The 19,345-nt window shown below is 47.3% G+C and overlaps 2 protein-coding genes across 6 annotated transcripts in view; both read left to right on the top strand.

Moving 5' to 3' along the window:
• The window catches only part of rpl38 (ribosomal protein L38), a 134,003-nt gene that overhangs the window by 95,327 nt on the left and 19,331 nt on the right, over positions 1–19,345 (top strand). The gene's annotated exons all lie outside the window — the stretch shown is intronic.
• kif19 (kinesin family member 19) overlaps positions 1–19,345 on the top strand; it is a 48,886-nt gene that overhangs the window by 21,057 nt on the left and 8,484 nt on the right. For all 5 annotated transcript variants that reach the window (XM_056430741.1, XM_056430739.1, XM_056430740.1 and 2 more), the window contains 7 exons: positions 7,371–7,481; positions 7,600–7,687; positions 7,856–7,992; positions 10,121–10,246; positions 10,352–10,546; positions 12,801–12,947; positions 13,036–13,158. In XM_056430741.1, the coding sequence (XP_056286716.1) occupies positions 7,371–7,481; positions 7,600–7,687; positions 7,856–7,992; positions 10,121–10,246; positions 10,352–10,546; positions 12,801–12,947; positions 13,036–13,158 (927 nt within the window). The remainder of the gene's footprint in view (positions 1–7,370; positions 7,482–7,599; positions 7,688–7,855; positions 7,993–10,120; positions 10,247–10,351; positions 10,547–12,800; positions 12,948–13,035; positions 13,159–19,345) is intronic.

Below are 19,345 nucleotides of genomic sequence, written 5' to 3'. Positions count from 1 at the left end.
TCACTCCCGTGTACACACATGACTGTGTGGCCAGGTTCAGCTCCAACATCATCATCAAGTTTATGGATGACACAGTGGTGGTGGGCCTGATCTCCACAACGATTTGAGAAGAAGCCTACCTGGAGTGAAAGGTGTTGCTGATCTGTCACTCTGGTGCCAGTACAACAGCCTACCATCAAGTGAATGTCACCAAAAACCAAGGAGCTGATTGTGACTCTTAGGAGGGTACAACAACAGAGTGACGACTTCTACCACTGGGGATTAACGGGACTACCAGGAGAGGGTGAGCGGGCATAAATACCTGGGAGTCCACATCACCGAGGATCTGACATGGCCATCAATTTAAACACAGACACTTGCAGTGAGAAAGGCAAGGCAGCGCCTCTACCACCTCAGGCAGCTGAGGAAATTTAAAGTTTCCTCAGAGGATCCTTCAGTCCTTCTACTCTGAGAGCTGTAGAGAGCTGCCCTGACAGGAAGCATCACAGCCTGGTTTGGCAACTGCCCGCCGACAGGAAGGTTTCTGAGAGAGGTAAGTGCGTCTCGCTGAACGCACTATTGGAAACTACACTCCCACCCTGCAGGTGACTTGTACACCAGGAGGTGCAGAACTGTAGCTTGCAGGATCATGGCAAGTGATCCTCACCACCCCAACAACAGACTGTTTCAGCTGCTGCGGTCAGGCAGGCGCCTCCGTAGTCACGCTGCAAGAACAGAGAGACTGAGATCGAGTTTCTTTCCTCAGGCCATCAGGACTGTGAACTCCCGACTCTCACCAGACCCCACATAGACCCACACAACTGCCCCTCTTAGGCACACACACACACACTTACTGTAAATATTGTGTTGTTTTTTATTGTAAATAGTGTGTACTTGTTGCCCTTGCAACATCTTCTGCATGAGCATTGCCACTTTCATTTCACTGCACACCTGTGTGTGTATGTGACAAATAAAAACATCTTGAATCTCTTTGAATCTTGAATAAGCAACCCACTATCTTAAGGCGGTCTGAGAACTCTGTCTGTTGTGTTAAAATTTGGGAGGACGACATACCAGGCCCACGACACACGAATCCCTCTTCAACATAATGGATTTGCATTCACTACTCCCCAATTCCCCATCCCACGCCTTTCTGCCTGCTTCTGGCCCCCAGTGTGACAGGGACGGGGTCTGTGGCTGGCGCTGTAATGGCTGACGGACTGGCTGGCTGCTTGTCGGTGCTGGTCACCTTCTGCCTCCAATGGTTGGGCTTAGATCACCCAGTCTTTTGGCTTACCTCCTCCCCCTTCCTACTTCAAGCTAGTCATGTTTTAAGATGTATGTGCTTATGTGCTAAGGTGTTTTTTCCTGCTCCCACACTCGTACCTTTTAGGGCATAGTCGGGGTTTTTTTCTCGCCTCTTCCTCACATGTTATGCCAGTTGCACCATCCACCCTTTCTTTGCAATTTCGTTGCTTTTGTACCTGTACTCTAGTCAATGACAATAAAACCGCATACCATACCATACCATACCATAGAAGCAGATACGAAGGCAAAAAGACATGGATAGCTGATAAATGTGCTCTCTTGCCCGAGTCTTGCTTGAGTTTAGAGTCTCAGCCAAATGTCCCAGTAATTAATTATCATTGCCATAGTTACAGCAACACCAGGGCATTTCTATTAATCTTATCAGGTTCTGTGTGTTTGCTGTATTGTGCCAGTTGTGTTTATAGAGTGGTTGCTGTGCAGCTGTCCACTGAGTAACAGTCGATTCAGGTACAGCAAATAAGAGGGGTGAATCGGTCGGCTTCTCCAACTGCCTGATAAATAAGCTCACAGTTGGACCAGCTGATCACATCCTGCTTTGATCGGTGGCTGTGTGATATTATTGCTGAATGCAAGTGGAAATAAATCATACCTGATCCGTATCGCCTGCGGCTCTTGAGTAGTTTCTGATGATTGCGGAGTCGTCTGTGATCTTAACTAGAAAATGCATTTCCTGCTGAAAATGTGTTGGAATGCTGAAAAATAAAAACTAAATTGCTGAAAATGTTTGAAAAGTGCTGAAATATGAAATGAATAACTTAAAATGTCTGGAAATAGCTGAAATACTTTTAAAAAAAAGCTGAACATAGGTGAAAATAGCTGCCAACAGCTGAAATAGGCTGAAAATAGCTTAAACATCTGAACATATCAAATAGGGAAACTTCCTGCTGAAAATGTTGAAGCACAAACATATTGGGTATTAGTATTATAACCTGGTAAAGATAAAGCAGAGTTTTTTACGCATGGGCGGAGCCTGGTTTTTCGTATTTCTTCAAGAAAGCCAAACTACACAAACACCTCCATTGCTAATATTAGACAGGTGAGCATGGTACGACATTGTAAACTGTATAATGCAAGTTTTTACAATAAATTACCAGAAGTAATACCATAAAGAAGTGACATTCAATTGCTAATCTGTTTTTATACTCAGTATAACAACAACAATACGACAACATTGTGTTTTCTGCTTTTGAAACATAATTCAAGGCATCACGTCTGAGACGGACCAGAGTTGCGTCATTTCGACCAGATGATGGTTGCTATTCTCAGTTTGGTTGTTTGCCAACTGGACTTGTGACAATTTATTCTCTTATAAACTATCAGCCATTTAGGAGATGAGGGCTAACGCTCCTGCTGACTTTAAGACGCTTTATTTATGTTGCATTTCTTGTGCATTGAGACAAAATTTATTTCATATCTGTATACAAATATGTCATATATCTGCTGTGGTAATTATGAGCAATGTTACACTCACTATAATCTGATTCAATAGCCTATAATATTGCATACAACAGCCCATGGAGGATTGGGCCCAGACCTGAGAGGCTGACGTGGCTCTGATGCGGAGAGAAGGAGAACTCCCTTGTTCACGATGTCAACACGGGCGTCATTGCAGCTGGAAAAGAAAAGTTGGAGGAGGAAACAGGAAGTGAAGACGATGGGGAGGAAAAGAGCGTGCTGCACGTGCGACTTGCCTCTCCTCGCGGCGTCATCTTCTCTATGAGCTCGCCATCGCAGAAGAAACGTCATGAAGGGGCTTCATTTGAGCCCAGTCAATGGCGAAACTCGAAAGACAACCAAGTGTGGCCTCACAGAGATGGCGCGGCTGTGTCCAGTCGCCGTCGCGGCAGCTCCGCGGAGATTGTGCGCTCTTTTAGTTTTTGTGTTTATTTTTAATATTTTCTTTGCCACAAACACATCGGCACTAACAACATACGACCGCAGCACACTTTTGGACATAAACTTTGCAAAACAAGGGTTTTGTCCACTTTTCCATCGATCAGCGTGGCCGGCAGAGATCGTGCAGCGAACCGCAACAACAACAGTGGGCCGCTACTACGGGAGAGACGAAAACATCGAGGGAAGCGGGCGGAATTGAACAGACTGAGAGTTCAAGCCCACCGTCCACCTTTTGCCCAGCATCCTTCTTGCTAACGCCCAGTCTCTGGAAAATAAGATGGATGATTTTAGGGCAGGATCAGATTCCAACGGGACATGCGGATTGTAACATCTTTTGTCTGACGGAAACTTGGCTGACCCGCTGGTGCGGATCGAGTCATATGCCCAACGAGTCCTTCTCTGTTTTCCGTGCAGACAGAACGGAAGAGTCTGGTAAATCTAAGGGTGGAGGGTTTGCTTCATGACAAACAACATGTGGTGTGACCCCAAGAACATTAAGACTCTTTCTCGTTCCTGCTCATGAACCTGGAACATCTGGCGATCTCATGCCGTCCATTCTACCTTCCCGGAGTTCAGCTCGGTCATCACCACAGCCGTCTACATTCCACCACAAGCGGACACCGACGTAGCACTATCGGACCTACATGATGTGTTATGTCGGCATCAGAACAAGTATCCCGACGGCTGTGGTGGTGGCTGGGGACTTTAATAGGGCTAACCTAAAAAGTCATGCCGAACTTTCACCAGCACATTACGTGTGCTACCAGAGGAAAGAACGTTGGACCACTGCTATCGCCATTCAAGAGAGGCTACAAGGCTGTCTCTCTCCTCCGTTAGGAAATCAGACCATGCCGCCATTTTTCTGCTTCCGGAGTATAAACAAAGGATCGCGGAAGCGGTAGTGACGAGGAACGTAATGCGGTGGTCTGACCAATCAGAGGCTGAGCTACAGGACGCTCTGAGTATCGCCGACTGGGACATGATCCAATCCAGTTCCAGTGACGCCAGCGAGTTTGGCGGAAGTAGCAATGAGCCTCATAGCAACGCTAACGGACACCATCGCCCCACGGTAAAGTTAGGACTTTCTAACCAAAAGCCGTGGGTTGATAGATCCATCCGTGAAGCTGTGAACGCCTGCACTGCTGCCTATAACTCCGGTCTTGTATCCGCAACATGGACGAGTACAAGGCAGCGGTCTATGGACTGAGGAGGGCGGTGAAGGACGCCAAAAGGAGGTACCGAGACAGAGTGGAATCACAGATGGAGCAGCGACACCAGGCGCCTATGGCAGGGGCTACGGACTATCACAAACTACCAGAGCAGACCCGCGCAATGGTGAGTGCCGACGCATCCCTAGCGGACGACCTGAACTCATTTTATGCACGGTTTGAGGCTAGCAACAACAGCGCTAGCTCGCCGCTAACAACAACACCGTTAAGCGTAGCCGAGGTGAGTTCTACCGCTGGGGATGAACACACACTCTCTGTGACCGAGCACAGTGTGAGGAGGGCTCTGTTGAGGGTGAACACCAGGAAAGCTGCAGGTCCAGATGGCATATCTGGGCGAGTACTGAACCTGTGCTAACCAGCTAGCTCCAGTGTTCACCACAATATTCAACCTCTCCTGGCTGGAGTCCGTGGTCCCCGCCTGCTTCAAGAGATCCACTATTGTCCCTGTGCCCAAGAATGCTTCTCCAGCATGTATGAATGACTACCGACCGTGGCCCTCACCTCGGTGGTCATGAAATGCTGAGAGGCTGATAAGACTACATCTGCGCCTTCCTCCCTTCCTCCATGGACCCGCTGCAGTTTGCTTATCGCCCAAACAGATCCACGGATGATGCTGTCTCCCAGGTTCTGCACACCACACTCTCTCATCTGGACAGCCAGAGGGGGCTATGTGAGACTGCTGTTCATTGATTACAGTCCAGCTTTCAACACCATAGCCCCTCCAGACTGGCCGACAAGCTGATTGAGCTGGGACTGAACACCACCCTGTGTGCTTGGATCCTGGACTTCCTGACCGCCAGGCCACAGGTGGTCAGGGTGGGCAGACACACCTCAAATCCCTCACCCTGAACACAGGATCCCCAGGGTTGCGTCCTCAGCCCCTACTGTACTCCCTGTACACACATGACTGTGTGGCCAGGTTCAGCTCCAACACCATCATCAAGTTTATGGATGACACAGTGGTGGTGGGCCTGATCTCCGACAACGACGAGAAGGCCTACCTGGAGGAAGTTGCTGATCTGTCACTCTGGTGCCAGGACAACAGCCTCATCATGAATGTCACCAAAACTAAGGAGCTGATTGTGGACTTTAGGAGGGTACAACAACAGAGGGCGTACTCACCACTGGGGATTAACGGGACTACTGTGGAGAGGGTGAGCGGGTATAAATACCTGGGAGTCCACATCACCGAGGATCTGACATGGTCAACAAACACAGACACTCTGGTGAGAAAGGCAAGGCAGCGCCTCTACCACCTCAGGCAGCTGAGGAAATTTAAAGTTTAGAGGATCCTTCAGTCCTTCTACTCTGGAGCTGTAGAGAGCGCCCTGACAGGAAGCATCACAGCCTGGTTTGGCAACTGCTCCGCTCAGGACAGGAAGGCTCTGCAGAGAGTAGTGCGTTTGGCTGAGCGCACTATTGGAACTACACTCCCCACCCTGCAGGACTTGTACACCAGGAGGTGCAGAACCAGAGCCGGCAGGATCATGAAGGATCCTCACCACCCCAACAACAGACTGTTTCAGCTGCTGCGGTCAGGCAGGCGCCTCCGTAGTCACGCTGCAAGAACAGAGAGACTGAGACGGAGTTTCTTTCCTCAGGCCATCAGGATTGTGAACTCCGACCTCACCAGGACCCCCACATAGACCCACACAACTGCCCCTCTTAGGCACACACACACACACACACACACACTTACTGTAAATATTGTGTTGTTTTTTATTTGTAAATAGTGTGTACTTGTTGCCCTTGCACATTCCTGCTGAGCATTGCCACTTTCATTTCACTGCACACCCTGTGTGTGTATGTGACAAATAAAACATCTTGAATCTTGAATCTTGAATCTCTTCCATCTTTCCTCCCGTATCTCACCTCTTGAATTTCAATCGAGGGGCTTCAAAGTGAGCGGGTCATCAAACAAGCCGGGGATGATTCAGCGTTCCCGGCCTCAGAGGGCTCTCCAGGGCCACTGCTGAACAAAGGCGGGGGAGGGGGAGGGGGGAACCAGGCAGACTCCCAGCTGCCCCATCGTCGCATCCGAAATAAACTCGAGGGTTCTTCACGTTGTTTTCCTTCTTTTTAAATTATTATTGACCTTTCTGCCAGTTGCATAGCAGGAGCTTCAGAGCGAGGTTCATCTCCCCGTCGACACAACGTCAAACCGCAGTCCCACTCGCTGGTTTGTCAGCAGCATTGTCCCCGACGCGTCCTCTTGGAGAGCTGTGATGCACGGAGGCTTGTGGGGGAGGCGGACGCTTTGTCCAACAGCACAATTAGAACAAAAAGACAATGTCAGTCTCTGTGTATTCACATCCTGCTCAGACTGTCGTCTGCACACCAACACAACATGTTCATCAACCGCATCGCTCCGGATGCTGCAGCATGGAGGGGCTCGGCACGTTGGGTCGCTGTGTTCCATGGCCAGGGTTTAGAGGATGGCAGATGTCTTGAGTGGGACGGGTCCCTGATCCCAACGGGGGGCTGTTATGTCATCAGGACATTCTGTCATACTCTGGAGCAGTGACATCCTTCCTCCACATTCTCACATGTTTACAATCCTTGGGCAGGAAATGTTGCAAGAACAAATCCAGAGTGCACTGTTCTCGAAGTCGACGTCTTCTTGTTGCGTCAGCTCGTCTGGCCGACTGATGCTCCAGCTGTGCGCTGTGGCTGTTGTTTTCTAAAACTAAATGATAACGGAAGCTCGCAGGGAGACCGTCCTTTTCAAACCGGTGAGCCGTCCAATCCCAGTATTTTTATATTTCAGGAACCCATCGTCTGTCCCTTAGTTCATGTTCTTTCGCAACTTCTCCAATGTCACGAAGTTAATTGGCAGCACAGATGCCAATCTGGGGTTGAAGACTTAACGCACGCTCAAACTCTGCGCCTCTTCTTCCCGCCTCTCTTCCCCATCTCTACCTTCCTCTTCGTCATCAGATGGTGGTTCTGATGGACCCCATGGAGGACCCCGATGACATCCTGCGTGCCAACCGCTCCAGGGAGAAAACGTACATGTTTGATGTGGCGTTCGACTACTCAGCCAATCAGGTCAGTCAACAGTCAAACTGAAAAGGAATAGAAGTTCAATAAAACCGAAACAAATAGCACTTGTGTTCCTGGAATATGCACTTCTGTGCTTTAAGGTCATTTACTGCTTTCTGCACAGGAGGATGTGTACCGGGCCACAACCAAAGGGCTGATTGAGGGCCTCATATCAGGCTACAACGCCACCGTGTTTGCATACGGACCCACAGGTGTGTGTGTGTGTGTTCTCTATATATATAGTTAAATGGTGACTATTAGAGCACTATTTCTGACTGTGTGTATGTGTGTGTGTGGTTAACAATGTTATCTTAAACTATGACTTCATTGTTTTGGTCCTCGATGGACATACCCTGTTTAATAACGCAGTTGTTTTCCAGGCTGTGGGAAGACGTACACCATGCTGGGGACCGACAAGGAGCCGGGCATCTACGTCCAGACGCTGAACGACCTGTTCCGTGCCATCGAGGAGACGAGCGACGACATGCTGTACAGCGTCTCCATGTCCTATCTGGAGGTCAGAGTTCCACTTTCCTCAGCTCGTCTCCACACATTTATTTTCCGCGGTGACACCTGAAGTGAAGCATACAATTTCGGAGCCATAAACATAATTGCTCACTCAGAGTTTAAAGATTTGTGTCTCTGTTCTTCTTCTGTCACCGTCGTCTGCTCACACAGATAAGACCTGCAGTTGTTAGCTGCTGCCGATTGAAGGCGGACACCACAGCTGTCCAGTTGGCTTTGGCCGGGCATTTGTTTCGCGTCTGAAATGACGGGAACACGTTAATTACGTACCGGTATATGTGTGTTTTTACATGCCTTGTGTTTCTTTAATTCTCTATTTGAAATGCCCTTTTCTTTTTTCTTTTTTAAATGCGCTGCAGAAATGCACCTCGGGCTGCCTTATTTAAAAACAATTAAGCCTTTCTTTTTCATGTGTTCCTTCTTTCTTCTTCAAGAGACAAAAGATCACAGGCACAAACAAACCCACCGTGTGAAACAAACACTTTCTAAATGTGTATTCAGAACAAACACGATGGGAGCACATTTCGTCTCTTAATTATATTCTGTGGACACTGTTGCCTGATTGTTTTCTCTCACGCCGACACAGACTGCATGTTCCTGACCGCCGATGTTTAAGAGCGTCCTTTTTCCACACAAAAAATTGATGAGGCAAAGCTCCGAATCACTCGGACTTCGGTCCTTCGGGTCAGCTCGGGGTGTCGGGGCCTTGAGGTGGAGTTGGAGCATCGGGCGCTGTAACCGAGCTGGAGCTGTAGAGGCGCCGTTGGCTTAGTGATAATCTCTGCCTTTGTCACTGGTGATGAACCACAGATAAGGCGGCAGGCCGGGGATGGCGGTGTCTCCGTCTGCGGTTCCAAACCTCATTACCGAGATGCAGGTGGAGCTCACGCTGTGTGTTCAGTGACAACGCCCTGGGTACAATGAGTCGCTTCATTTGACTCTGACATCAGTCACTGAGCCTCACTGGTGTGACTTAGTGTTCCCATTTAAAGGTCATTTTGTCAATTTGAAGTCAGCGTAGTCGTAGTCGTCTTTGTTCATGTCGCATGTAGCAGCGCCTTCATGTTTGTAACAGTTAATACTCGACTGTGTGAACCCTGGAATGAGTCTCATTCAGGGTTTAATGATTTTAGGTGAATCATTTGTCCATCAAAAGATGACAACGTGAATATAAAGAAGATTTCAAACTGATTTGTTCAGAGCATGAAGGCACGAAGACAGAAAGAGGCAGATAATGAATACAAAAACACTGAACAAAAGAGTGAAAAAAGCGTGACATCCAACTGGAATATAAAGTGGCCCAGTTAAGCACATGTTGGGTACAGATGAGGAGGAGGGTTTAAATCCGACATTTAAATTACATTTTGTGTTTTGCGTGCCAAAAGCTATTATTACGTTGGATGATTGACAATGTTCTGAGGCGGGTCTCTGGGTGGGTGGAGGTAAATGTTGCTTTCAAAATGACAATCATCGTGTCTGGATGTTCTCTGACCCGTGTAACTCTTCAGGGTGAATCCTGACACAAAGATGTGTGTGTGTGTGTGTGCGTGTGACGTGTGTGACGTGTGTATGTGTGACGTGTGTGTTTGCTGTTTCCAGGGAGCAATCTGTTGCCACTGCTGCCTCGCCACAAAGACGTTAAACGCCATTTTACGGCCTGATGGGCACACACACGTTTCTGGTTCAAATCCCTCTCTCGTTCATGCGCTCTGAGGCACACACACACACACACACACACACACACACACAGTGATTGCAAATAAGTATACTCTGTACATTTATATTTTTTAAAGGGACAATTAGTTGTTCTTCACCACTCAGAGTGCTCCCGCTCCCTTTTCTTTTCTGTTAGCGTCTTGGATGGCAAACGAGTGGAGAGGGGAGTGACGACGTAGTTTTGTACCCGAATATTTGCATCTCACTGGATTTGTCTTATGGAATATTGCAGAAAATAAATTGTGTGGGAAACATTTGTTCTTGATACTGACACAGTTTGTTCAGCGGGATAATTTTCACAAACTTTTATGATTTTTTTAACCGTGAATGGCAGGTGTAAAACACTAACTGGCATTAAGGAGCATTCATGATTAAAGAGCGTTTGCCTTGTAATGTCTTTTTAGATCTACAATGAGATGATCCGGGACCTGCTGAACCCATCCTCGGGCTTCTTGGACCTGAGGGAAGATTCTAAAGGCGTGATCCAGGTTGCTGGAATCACCGAGGTGTCGACCATCAACGCACAAGAGGTGAGAGCGGCGACCGGACCGGGAGTGACGCGACTCCTCGTTTATTCGACGCGAAAATATTGCATGCGGCGCGCACGACGAAGGCCTCTGCCCGTGTGTCTTCAGATCATGGAGTTGCTGATGAGGGGCAACAAGCAGCGCACACAGGAGCCGACAGCCGCCAACAAGACGTCCTCTCGCTCCCACGCCGTTCTGCAGGTCGCCGTGAAGCAGCAGAGCCGCTGCCGAGACGTCCTGCAGGAGGTGCGCTTTGCTCGCCTCTTCATGATCGACCTCGCCGGCTCCGAACGAGCGGCACACGTGAGTGAACGTGTGAAATGGGCGACAAATAAACTCGTAGTTTTACAGGTGGACACTGTATTTGCTGTTTGTGTATCCGAGTGGGTTTTCTTTTACTTTTGGCGGCGACCTTTCTGCCAAACTCAAGTTCAAAGACGTTGCTAATGTGTCTGTCACATGCGCTGCTGCTTTTAAGCCTCGATAGACACATTACAAACGCATAGCCTCGGCACTACAAAGGTCTGCTCTGTGACCGGCTGCTCACTGGAGATCCTTGGCAGCAAATCTTTAAAACGGTCCAGAGGATTGAGGTTCCCTATAATCCTCAGGACACTTTAATAAAAGCCTCTCTGTATTTGTCAGGATGGCGAGCAGCTCTGCAGCGTATTAAACAACAACTGTTTAGCAAATGGGATCACAATATAGTGCAACACAATGTGGCTCTTGGTAAAGTACATGTATTTACTGGAGTATTTTAATTCCAATGAAACTATATATAAATAAATATGTATATAGATAAACACACTTTTGTGACGCCGCCGTGTGCTGCAACGCCGTCATCAGCGGTGACCGTCGTTTGAGGGCAGAGCAGAGCGGCATCTATGATCATATATACCCTTTTATAAACAAATTAAAATCACACAAAAGAAAAGTCGTGACGATGATGAGGACTTTCATGATTGCCAAACAAAACATTTGAGGGCACAGACAGTTTCACGCTGTTCGAGGCTCGGTGGAGAGTTTCGTCTCCGGTGTGGCGCTGGTGCGGTCGAGAGAGAAGCCGATTCCTCCTCTGGGTTTGGTTTTTGCTTTGAGTCGAGCGAGGATGTTGAACAGTATTTATGTCGCGTCTGCTTGTCAGATGAATGGCTCGTCGTATAAACCATGGTAACACTGCCACCTCCTGGCCAACCAGGAGAACAGCATGCAGACAGTCGGCGAGTGAGAGGAGTGCTCATTAACCACAGAGACTGTTTGAGAGGTTCACAGACTATTATTGATGAATAGTACATAAGGCCTTCAGAACAGAGAGTTGTTTGTTGCTTGAAGAAACATGTTCTCTGTTTTTAAAGAAGAGGAGTGCATGTGGTTAGTACAAGTTGAGGAGGTAATGCCATCTCCTGTGCTAGAAGGGAATTATGACAGCTTCTGAGAAAGAAACAGCCACGAGTCGTCAGAGCTTCGCAGAGGGGTTCAAAGCCCCTGTAAATTAAATAACATTAAATCGCACCATATGCCAACTATTTCTAATGAAAAGCTTGAAATACATTAAATAATCATGGGCAAAAAGGCAAAATATGTAGATAATTTGAAATGATTTATCATGGTGTATAAACTCAAAAACTCAGCTAATCAGTTTTTTTGGTTGCGAGTGCGACGTCATCAGATTTGATTGACTGGGAACTTATTGTGGTTGCTAAATCCTGATTGGATGGAGAAAAAGAAATATATATATATATATATATATATATACAGGACTGTCTCAGAAAATTAGAATATTGTGATGAAGTTCTTTATTTTCTGTAATGCAATACAAAAAACAAAAATGTCATGCATTCTGGATTCATTACAAATCAACTGAAATATTGCAAGCCTTTTATTCTTTTAATATTGCTGATTATGGCTTACAGCTTAAGAAAACTCAAATATCCTATCTCTAAATATTAGAATATCATGAAAAAGTATACTAGTAGGGTATTAAACAAATCACTTGAATTGTCTAATTAACTCGAAACACCTGCAAGGGTTTCCTGAGCCTTGACAAACACTCAGCTGTTATAAATCTTTTTTTTTACTTGGTCTGAGGAAATATTAAAATTTTATGAGATAGGATTTTAGAGTTTTCTTAAGCTGTAAGCCATAATCAGCAATATTAAAAGAATAAAAGGCTTGCAATATTTCAGTTGATTTGTAATGAATCCAGAATGCATGACATTTTTGTTTTTTGAATTGCATTACAGAAAATAAAGAACTTTATCACAATATTCTAATTTTCTGAGACAGTCCTGTATATGTGTATATATAGAATTATTATATGATGTGAAATAACCGAAATAGTAACCATAGAAGAGAATCGTGTTTCATGTGGGATCACATTGTTTATAGTAACAAGTTGACGACAAAGTTTTCAGGACATTTAAGGCGTCGACCATGTAGTCGCAAAGTCTCGTGGTGGCCTTTGTTTCATGCTTCCCCCGATCTCTAACAGGAAAAAGTACTTGAAAGAAGCTCACAGGTTTCCTCACTCACACCTGTCTATCCATCTATTCATTAGACTCAGAATAGGGGTCAGAGGTTGAAGGAGGGGGCCCACATCAACCGCTCCCTCCTGGCTTTGGGCAACTGCATCAACGCCCTGAGTGACAAAAATGGCAACAAGTATGTCAACTATCGAGACAGCAAGTTGACTCGACTACTAAAGGTACAGCAATGTAATGACTTGTAGGAAACCAACTCCAGTGTTTTGCCATTCAGACATTATCCATGTATTCTTTGACTTTGATCGACAGGACTCGTTGGGCGGGAACAGCCGGACGGTCATGATAGCCCACATTAGCCCCGCCTCTGTGGGCTTTGAGGAGTCTCGGAACACGCTGGCGTACGCCGACCGTGCCAAAAGCATCCGCACACGGGTGAGAGGTCCCATTTCATCTCGTCAGTCTTTACTTCAGTTTAAACACAGATGAGTGAATTCAATCAAGCATTTGACATGTATTAAATAAATTATACTACTTTACGGTAAAATATGTCCATTCGGCATTGTTATTACACTTTGTATTAATATACACTACCGTTCAAAAGTTTGGGGTCATCCAGACAATTTCGTGTCTTCCATGAAAACTCACTTTTATTTATCAAATGAATTGGAAATTGAATAGAAAATATAGTCAAGACATTGACAAGGTTAGAAATAATGTAGGGCTGTGAAACGATTAAAATTTTTAATCGGGTTAATCACAGGTTTTTGTGGATTAATCATGATTAATCACATATTACCGATATTCTCGGTATATTTTGTGAGAACATAGAGATTTATGACAAAAGACGGATATATACATTTATACATTCTTCTATACAATGGTGCTGCAACTCAGCAGTTATTTAGCAGTTTTCTTCCATATGGAACATTAATACATCTTCATCCTAAACAGAATGTTTAACCCTCTGTTACCTTTGGTCAATTTGACCCATTCAATGTTTAATGTCGGTGTTCTTTGGGGTCAATTTGACCCCAGGCTGTTTTCACTGTGTCAAACATATAAGAAATATCAACTTTTTTATTTATTTAAAGGGCTATTTAGGTAGTCAACAAACAAACATAAAGTACCTCACACTTAAACTTGGGAAGCAATATTAATTCTAATAATTTTCTGGAGGTTTTAATTGCTGGGGTCAAATTGACCCCGAGGGTAAAATATGTTAGTAAATGTAAAGGTAACAGGAGGGTTAAACAGAACATTTTTCTCTTGTTTGTCAACCATGAACTCCACCATGATACAATCTAAAGGCCTCTAGTCTTCCTCTAGCAGCTGCTGAGGCAAACTGACTGTGTGGGTTTTCTTCATCAGAATCAGAATCAGAAACAGGTTTATTGCCAAAGAATGAATGTTTTCACAAACAAACGAGGAATTTTTTTTGGTGGAAGGTGCAACATTTGGACATGACAAACAACAATCAACGCAAGGAGGGAGGAGGAGTGGGAGGAAGAGGGAGGAGGAAGAGGAAGGAGGCGGGAAGAAGGAGGAGAGAAAGGTGGAAGAAGAGGTGGTAGTCCTGGGGTGACAGTCAGTCAGTCCGGGGTCCATGATGAGCCCGACCGCCGGGAAAAAGCTATTGGTGTGGCGGAGGTCGTGGTCATGATGGACGCAGCCTCCTCCCGAGGAGGGACTCGAACAGGAGTGTCCAGGGTGGGAGGGTCGGCGACAATCTTTCTGGCCCGCTTCAGTGACCTGGAAGTGAACAGGACCTGGAGGAAGGCAGATTGCAGCCGATAACCCTCTCGGCCGGCGGATGATGCTCTGCAGCCTGCGCTTGTCTTTGGCTGTGGCTGCAGGGTGCCAGGCAGTGATGGAGGAGCAGATGATGGACTCAACGATGGCCGTGTAGAACTGTACCATCATCTTCCCTGGCAGGTTGAATTTCCTCAGCTGCCTCAGGAAGAACATCCTCTGCTGGGCCTTCTTGGAGATGGAGCCGATGTTCAGCTCCCACTTGAGGTCCTGGGAGATGATGGAGCCCAGGAAGCGGTAGGACTCCACAGCGTCGAGCGGAGTCACACAGGATGAGAGGGCGGGTGGGGCTGCATTCCTCCTGAAATCCACAACCATCTCCACTGTCTTCAGAGCGTTGAGCTCCAGGTTGTTCTGGCTGCACCAGGTCACCAGGTGGTCAGTCTCCCACCTGTAGGCGGTCTCGTCCCGCCAGAGATGAGTCCAATGAGGGTGGTGTCATCCGCGAACTTTAGGAGCTTGACGGACTGGTGACTGGAGGTGCAGCTGTTGGTGTACAGGGAGAACAGCAGAGGCGAGAGCACAGCCTTGGGGGAACCCGTGCTGGTGGTCCGGGAGCCTGAGACGTGTTTCCCCAGCCTCACGTGCTGCTTCCTGTCGGTCAGGAAGTCTGTGATCCACCTGCAGGTGGAGTCGGGCACGTGCAGCTGGGAGAGCTTGTCCTGCAACAGGGACGGGATGATGGAATTGAAGGCAGAGCTGAAGTCCACAAACAGGATCCTGGCGTGGGTTCCTCGGGAGTCCAGATGCTGGAGGATGTAGTGAAGGGCCATGTTGACTGCATCGTCTGCAGACCTGTTGGCTCTGTGGCGAACTGCAGGGGTCCAGGAGTGGGTCGGTGATGGTCTTGAGGTGTGACAGGACCAAGCGTTCAAAGGACTTCATGACCACAGAGGTCAGGGCGGGGCCTGTAGTCATTGAGTCCTGTGATCTTGGGTTTTGGGGACGGGGATGATGGTGGAGGCCTTGAAGCAGGCTGGAGCGTGGCATGTCTCCAGGGAGGTGTTGAAGATGTCGGTGAACACGGAGACAGCTGGTCCGCACAGTGCTTCAGGGTGGAGGGGAGGGAGTCCGGGCCCGCTGCTTTGCGGGGTTCTGCTTTTAAACAGCCTGTTGACTGCTCTCTCCAGGATGACGAGGCGTCGCTGAGTTGATGGAGGGTGCTCCAGAGGTGTGAGCCCCTGATGGGCTGGGGGGGGTGGGCTGATGGTCTGTGGCTTGTTGGTGGGGCTGTGGGGATTGTCTCAGGACTGCTCCATTGTCTTTCAAAGCGGCAGTAGAACTCATTTAGCTCGTCTGCCAGAAGCACATTGTTCATGGAGTGGGGTGATTTGGGCTTGTAGTTGGTGATCTGCCTGAGCCCTCTCCAGACAGAAGCAGAGTCGTTTGCTGAGAGCTGCTGTTGCAGTTTCTCAGAGTACAGTCGTATAGCATCTCTCACCGCCTTGCTAAACCTGTATTTGGACTCTGTGTATAGCACCTTGTCCCACTCCTGAATGCCTGGTCCTTCTGCAGTCTTAGCTTCCTGAGCTCCGCTGTGAACCAGGGTTTGTCGTTGTTATAACTCACCCTGGAGCTGGATGGAATACAGCTGTCCTCACAGAAGCTGATGTAGGAAGTTACAGCCTCTGTGTACTCATCCAGGCTGTTGGTAGCAGTCCTGAAGACATCCCAGTCAGTACAGTCAAAGCACGCCCGTAGATCCTCCAGAGCCTCACTGGTCCACTTCTTGAACTTCCTCACCACAGGTTTGCAGAGCTTTAGTCTCTGCCTGTATGAGGAATCAGATGAACCATGACGTGGTCAGAGTTTCCCAGTGCAGCTCGAGGCGCGTGATAGGCCCTGCTGATTGTTGTGTAGCAGTGGTCCAGAATGCTCTTCTCTCTGGTAGGGCATTTAATTAACTGTCTATATTTAGGAGTTCGTGGCTGAGGTTTCCTTTGTTAAAATCCCAGTACAATAACTAAAGAGTCCGGAAGGTCCGCTCCACACGCCGTATCTGTTCAGCGAGTGTCTGTTGTGCCTCGTTCACGTCCCCCTGCGGCCGGATGTAAACTCCGGCCAGGATGAATGAAGGGAAGTCACGTGGGGAGGAGAAGGGTTTGCAGTGGATGATAAAGATTCCAGGTCCGGCGAACAGTGCTGTAGAATCACCGTTACGTCGTTGCACCAGCCGTTGTTGAGGTAAAGCAGATTCCTCCACCCTTTTTTACGGAGAGCTCCGACCCGGTCCGCTCGGAACAGCTGGAAGCCAGCGAGCTGGGCGCAGAGTCTGGTCGAGCCACTAAGCCATGATTCCGTGAAACACAGAACGGAGGATGAGGAGAAGTCTCTGTCTCTCCCACCAGCAGCTGGAGTTCGTCCAGTTTGTTGCACAGTGAGCGGACGTTGGAGAAATATGCCCGGCAGCGCTGTACGAGATCCCGTTTCCGTGGCACAAGCGCTCCCAACGTTTCCCTCTCCGGCGTTTCACCGTGGGCGAAGGTGAGCACACCTTTTACAAAAATGTCCAGTAACTCCACAGAAGTTAAAAACGTTGGAAGTAAATCCGCTGGAGTTGTTCCCCTGATATTCAAGAGCTCTTCTCTGGTGAAAGAGCTCTGGGAATCCCAGCAGAAAACAGTATTTAAAACGAAAACAATAAAAAACATCGCGCACCAACACACCGAGGCGACCTTTCGCGGCGCCATCAGATCTTCTGAACTGGGCCGTGATGAAAGGGACGGCGGGGACACCGCTGCAAAGCTGAAACCTCACCGGCCCCGACAGGTGGACAGATTGACAAGTGACTTTTGTTTTGCTCGGTCCCGATGCGCGCGTACGGAGCTCTACGGCGCGCGAGACGGAGATCGATATGTTAACGCGAAGAGACAGAAATGACATGCTGCTGTGGAGATACGATCAACAACAGACGTTTAGTTTAATAAAAGAACAAAGACGTGCTATAGAGAACATGTCAGGGCGGGCCAATCTTTTAATGTCATGCGATCTACCGACACTACGCCGCGATCGACTGGCAGGTCGCGATCGACGTGTTGAGACCCTGATCTACAGGAAGTAAAAGTCGAAACAAGGTTTCCGTAGGTGAACCTGCGGAAGGATCATTACCGATGAACAGACCGTCTGCATGAGAGCGGACAGAGTTCAGATTGAAGTGGTGTATTGGAAGCTCATTTTTCAAGTGACTTTTTTTTCGTCCCGACGACCAACAACAGACGGATTGGAAGCTCATTCTGCGCATGCGTTAAATGCGTTAAAAAAAAAAAAACTAGTTAAACCTGAAATTGAATTAACTGAGTTAACGCGTTATTTTTCACAGCACTAAAATAATGATTAATATTTGAAGTATTAATTTTGTTCTTCAAACTTCAAGCTCAAAGGAAGGCCAGTTGTATAGCTTATATCACCAGCATAACTGTTTTCAGCTGTGCTAACATAATTGCACAAGGGTTTTCTAATCATCCATTAGTCTTCTAAGGCGATTAGCAAACACAATGTACCATTAGAACACTGGAGTGATAGTTGATGGAAATGGGCCTCTATACACCTATGGAGATATTTCATTAGAAACCAGACGTTTCCACCTAGAATAGTCATTTACCACAATAACAATGTATAGTGGGTATTTTTGATGTTATCTTTATTGAAAAAAACAGTGCTTTTCTTTGAAAAATAAAGACATTTCTAAGTGACCCCAAACTTTTGAACGGTAGTGTATATACAGGACTGTCTCAGAAAATTAGAATATTGTGATAAAGTTCTTTATTTTCTGTAATGCAATTAAAAAAACAAAAATGTCATGCATTCTGGATTCATTACAAATCAACTGAAATATTGCAAGCCTTTTATTCTTTTAATATTGCTGATTATGGCTTACAGCTTAAGAAAACTCTAAAATCCTATCTCATAAAATTTGAATATTTCCTCAGACCAAGTTAAAAAAAAGATTTATAACAGCAAAACAAAATCAAACATTTGAAAATGTCCATTAATGCACTCAGTACTTGGTTGGGAATCCTTTTGCACGGATTACTGCATCAATGCGGCGTGGCATGGAGGCAATCAGCCTGTGGCATTGCTGAGGGTTTATGGATGCCCAGGATGCTTCAATAGCGGCATTTAAAATGGCGCTGTGCCAACGGCTGCTTGTTTCAGTAGTGGCGTTTTGCTTTTATTTTATTGTCTTTTTTTTGCACTTTTCCTCTCTTTTTCTTTTTCTTTTCTTTCACGTTTGTCTTAGTTACGGTCGGACACTGGACCATAACTACTTTTTTCGATAATTCTACTGTGGCTTTTGTTCACTTTGTCGTGAGTATCGGTGAGCCACAGCAAAACAATGACGGGACCGTCGTCTACTCGTGCTCAGCTGATCGCTGTGCAGGCGAAGCTTCTGCCTGGAGAAAGACCTGTGATCCCGCTGGAGCTACGGAGAAGGGCTCGGTTGCAGATCGGGTGTCAAGCGGAGGGCTAAAACGAGGAGATACAAACCCTCGGTACCGTCGATCATAACGGGCGTGAGGTCTTTGGCGGATTAGACGGATGAGCTCGGCGCTCAGGTAATGACCGAGAGGATCTTACGTGAGAGCAGTCTCTTGTGCTTCACTGAGGCGGGGCTACGCGGACTATCCGGATCTGGCGCGTCTTTGCCCGGCTTCAGGACTGTTCGGGCTGACAGAGATGCTACAGAGCGGTAAGAAGAGGCGGGATCGCTGTTTATGTGAATGAGCGGTGGTGCCACCCGGACCATGTGTGCGTGAAGGAGCGCTTCTGTGCGAACATTGAACTGTTGGCCGTGGGGATGCGCCCGTAC

Source organism: Pseudoliparis swirei, chromosome 13 (assembly GCF_029220125.1).
Source record: "Pseudoliparis swirei isolate HS2019 ecotype Mariana Trench chromosome 13, NWPU_hadal_v1, whole genome shotgun sequence".
In the NCBI taxonomy this organism is placed as follows: Eukaryota; Metazoa; Chordata; class Actinopteri; order Perciformes; family Liparidae; genus Pseudoliparis; species Pseudoliparis swirei.
The sequence above is the reverse complement of the archived record's forward strand: the minus strand, read 5'-3'. Positions and strand labels throughout refer to the sequence as shown.